Source organism: Frankliniella occidentalis, unplaced genomic scaffold, assembly GCF_000697945.3.
Source record: "Frankliniella occidentalis isolate FOCC.00 unplaced genomic scaffold, Focc_3.1 Scaffold4312, whole genome shotgun sequence".
Taxonomy (NCBI): Eukaryota; Metazoa; Arthropoda; class Insecta; order Thysanoptera; family Thripidae; genus Frankliniella; species Frankliniella occidentalis.
Genome location: NW_026271360.1, coordinates 1 through 1,173, shown reverse-complemented (window position 1 = coordinate 1,173; position 1,173 = coordinate 1). Strand labels below are relative to the sequence as shown.

The following is a 1,173-nucleotide window of genomic DNA, read 5'->3' as shown; positions in this document are numbered from 1 at the left end:
GGGCGGGGCAAGGGGGAGGGAAGACAATGCTCGGCGTTAACGCGATCGGGCTATATATACGGCGCGCCCCCGGCCAGCAGCATCAGCACTCAACCCTCTCCTCTCAGCCCGACAGGACAACAGTCCCACCAACAGACTCGCCATGATCTCCAAGCTGGTGAGTGAGCGCCGCCAGCACCACGACGGCGCCAGCGCCAACGCCAGCACCTTGTGGATACTTCACCTCTGTGTGCTTCAAGCAGTGCTCCCTCGTGCCGTGTCTAGTGTAGTGTTAAGATCGAATACGCAAAGTGCTCGCCAGTGCTCAACACGAACTACTTTTATTTGGTTTCACTTTTTTAAAAGCTCTTCAAATGTCCTGTTTTTTGTTGTTGTTGTTTTTTTTAAAATTAGTTTTGTTGTTTTTTTGGAAAAAATATTCGGGGAGGGGGGGACTCCCCGTCGATGAGCGCGTGCATGCCCATGTGTTTTCTCGAGTCCCACCAGGTTTCGGTGGAGTTCAGTCCGAATCTGAAAAGTGATTGCGAAAGGGCGCCAGAGCGCGGCCGCGCGCCCGTGGCCACGCACCGTGACCACGCACCCCGTCATCGGGGACGAGCAAGTGGAGCGGACGAGGGCGTTTAGCCGGCGCAACATCGCGCTGTGATTGACTCTCTTCTCCTCTCGGTTGCAGGTGGTCCTCGCGGCGGCGGTGGCGGTGGTCGCCTCCCAGGCGGCGCAGTACCCGGCGGGCGTCAGCCCGCACCTGTGCCCCAACTACCCGCACTGCGACAACGCGCTGCTCGCGCTGCACGCCCAGGGCGCCGCCAACGCCCCCGTGCACGCGGCCGCGTACGCACCCGCGCCCAACTACAACAACTACAACCCGGCGCCCAACTACAACAACTACAACCCCGCCCCCGCCTACAACCCTTACAACGCCGCGCCCGCCGGCGTGCCCGCCGCGGCCCAGTACCCGGCCGGAGTGTCGCCCGCCTCCTGCCCCAACTACCCCTACTGCTCCGGACACATCGGCGCCCCCGGCCCCGTCGCCGCGCCGCCGCTGCCCGGCTTCTCCTCCAGGCAGTACCCCGACGGCATCTCCCCGTCCACCTGCCCCAACTACCCTTACTGCCACTAGAGCCGTACCCGCCCTTCCCTGGGCCGGCGTGCCCCTTCCCCTCTCCCCCCCCC

The 1,173-nt window shown here is 63.5% G+C and overlaps 1 protein-coding gene across 1 annotated transcript; it reads left to right on the top strand.

Moving 5' to 3' along the window:
* The first annotated feature begins 24 nt into the window (after positions 1-24).
* On the top strand, positions 25-1,167 carry LOC113203515 (cuticle protein 1-like). The gene is made up of 2 exons (XM_026418251.2): positions 25-157; positions 674-1,167. The coding sequence occupies exons 1-2, from the start codon at positions 143-145 to the stop codon at positions 1,118-1,120; spliced, it is 462 nt and encodes a 153-aa protein (XP_026274036.1). The 5' UTR covers positions 25-142; the 3' UTR covers positions 1,121-1,167.
* Positions 1,168-1,173: the final 6 nt, after the last annotated feature.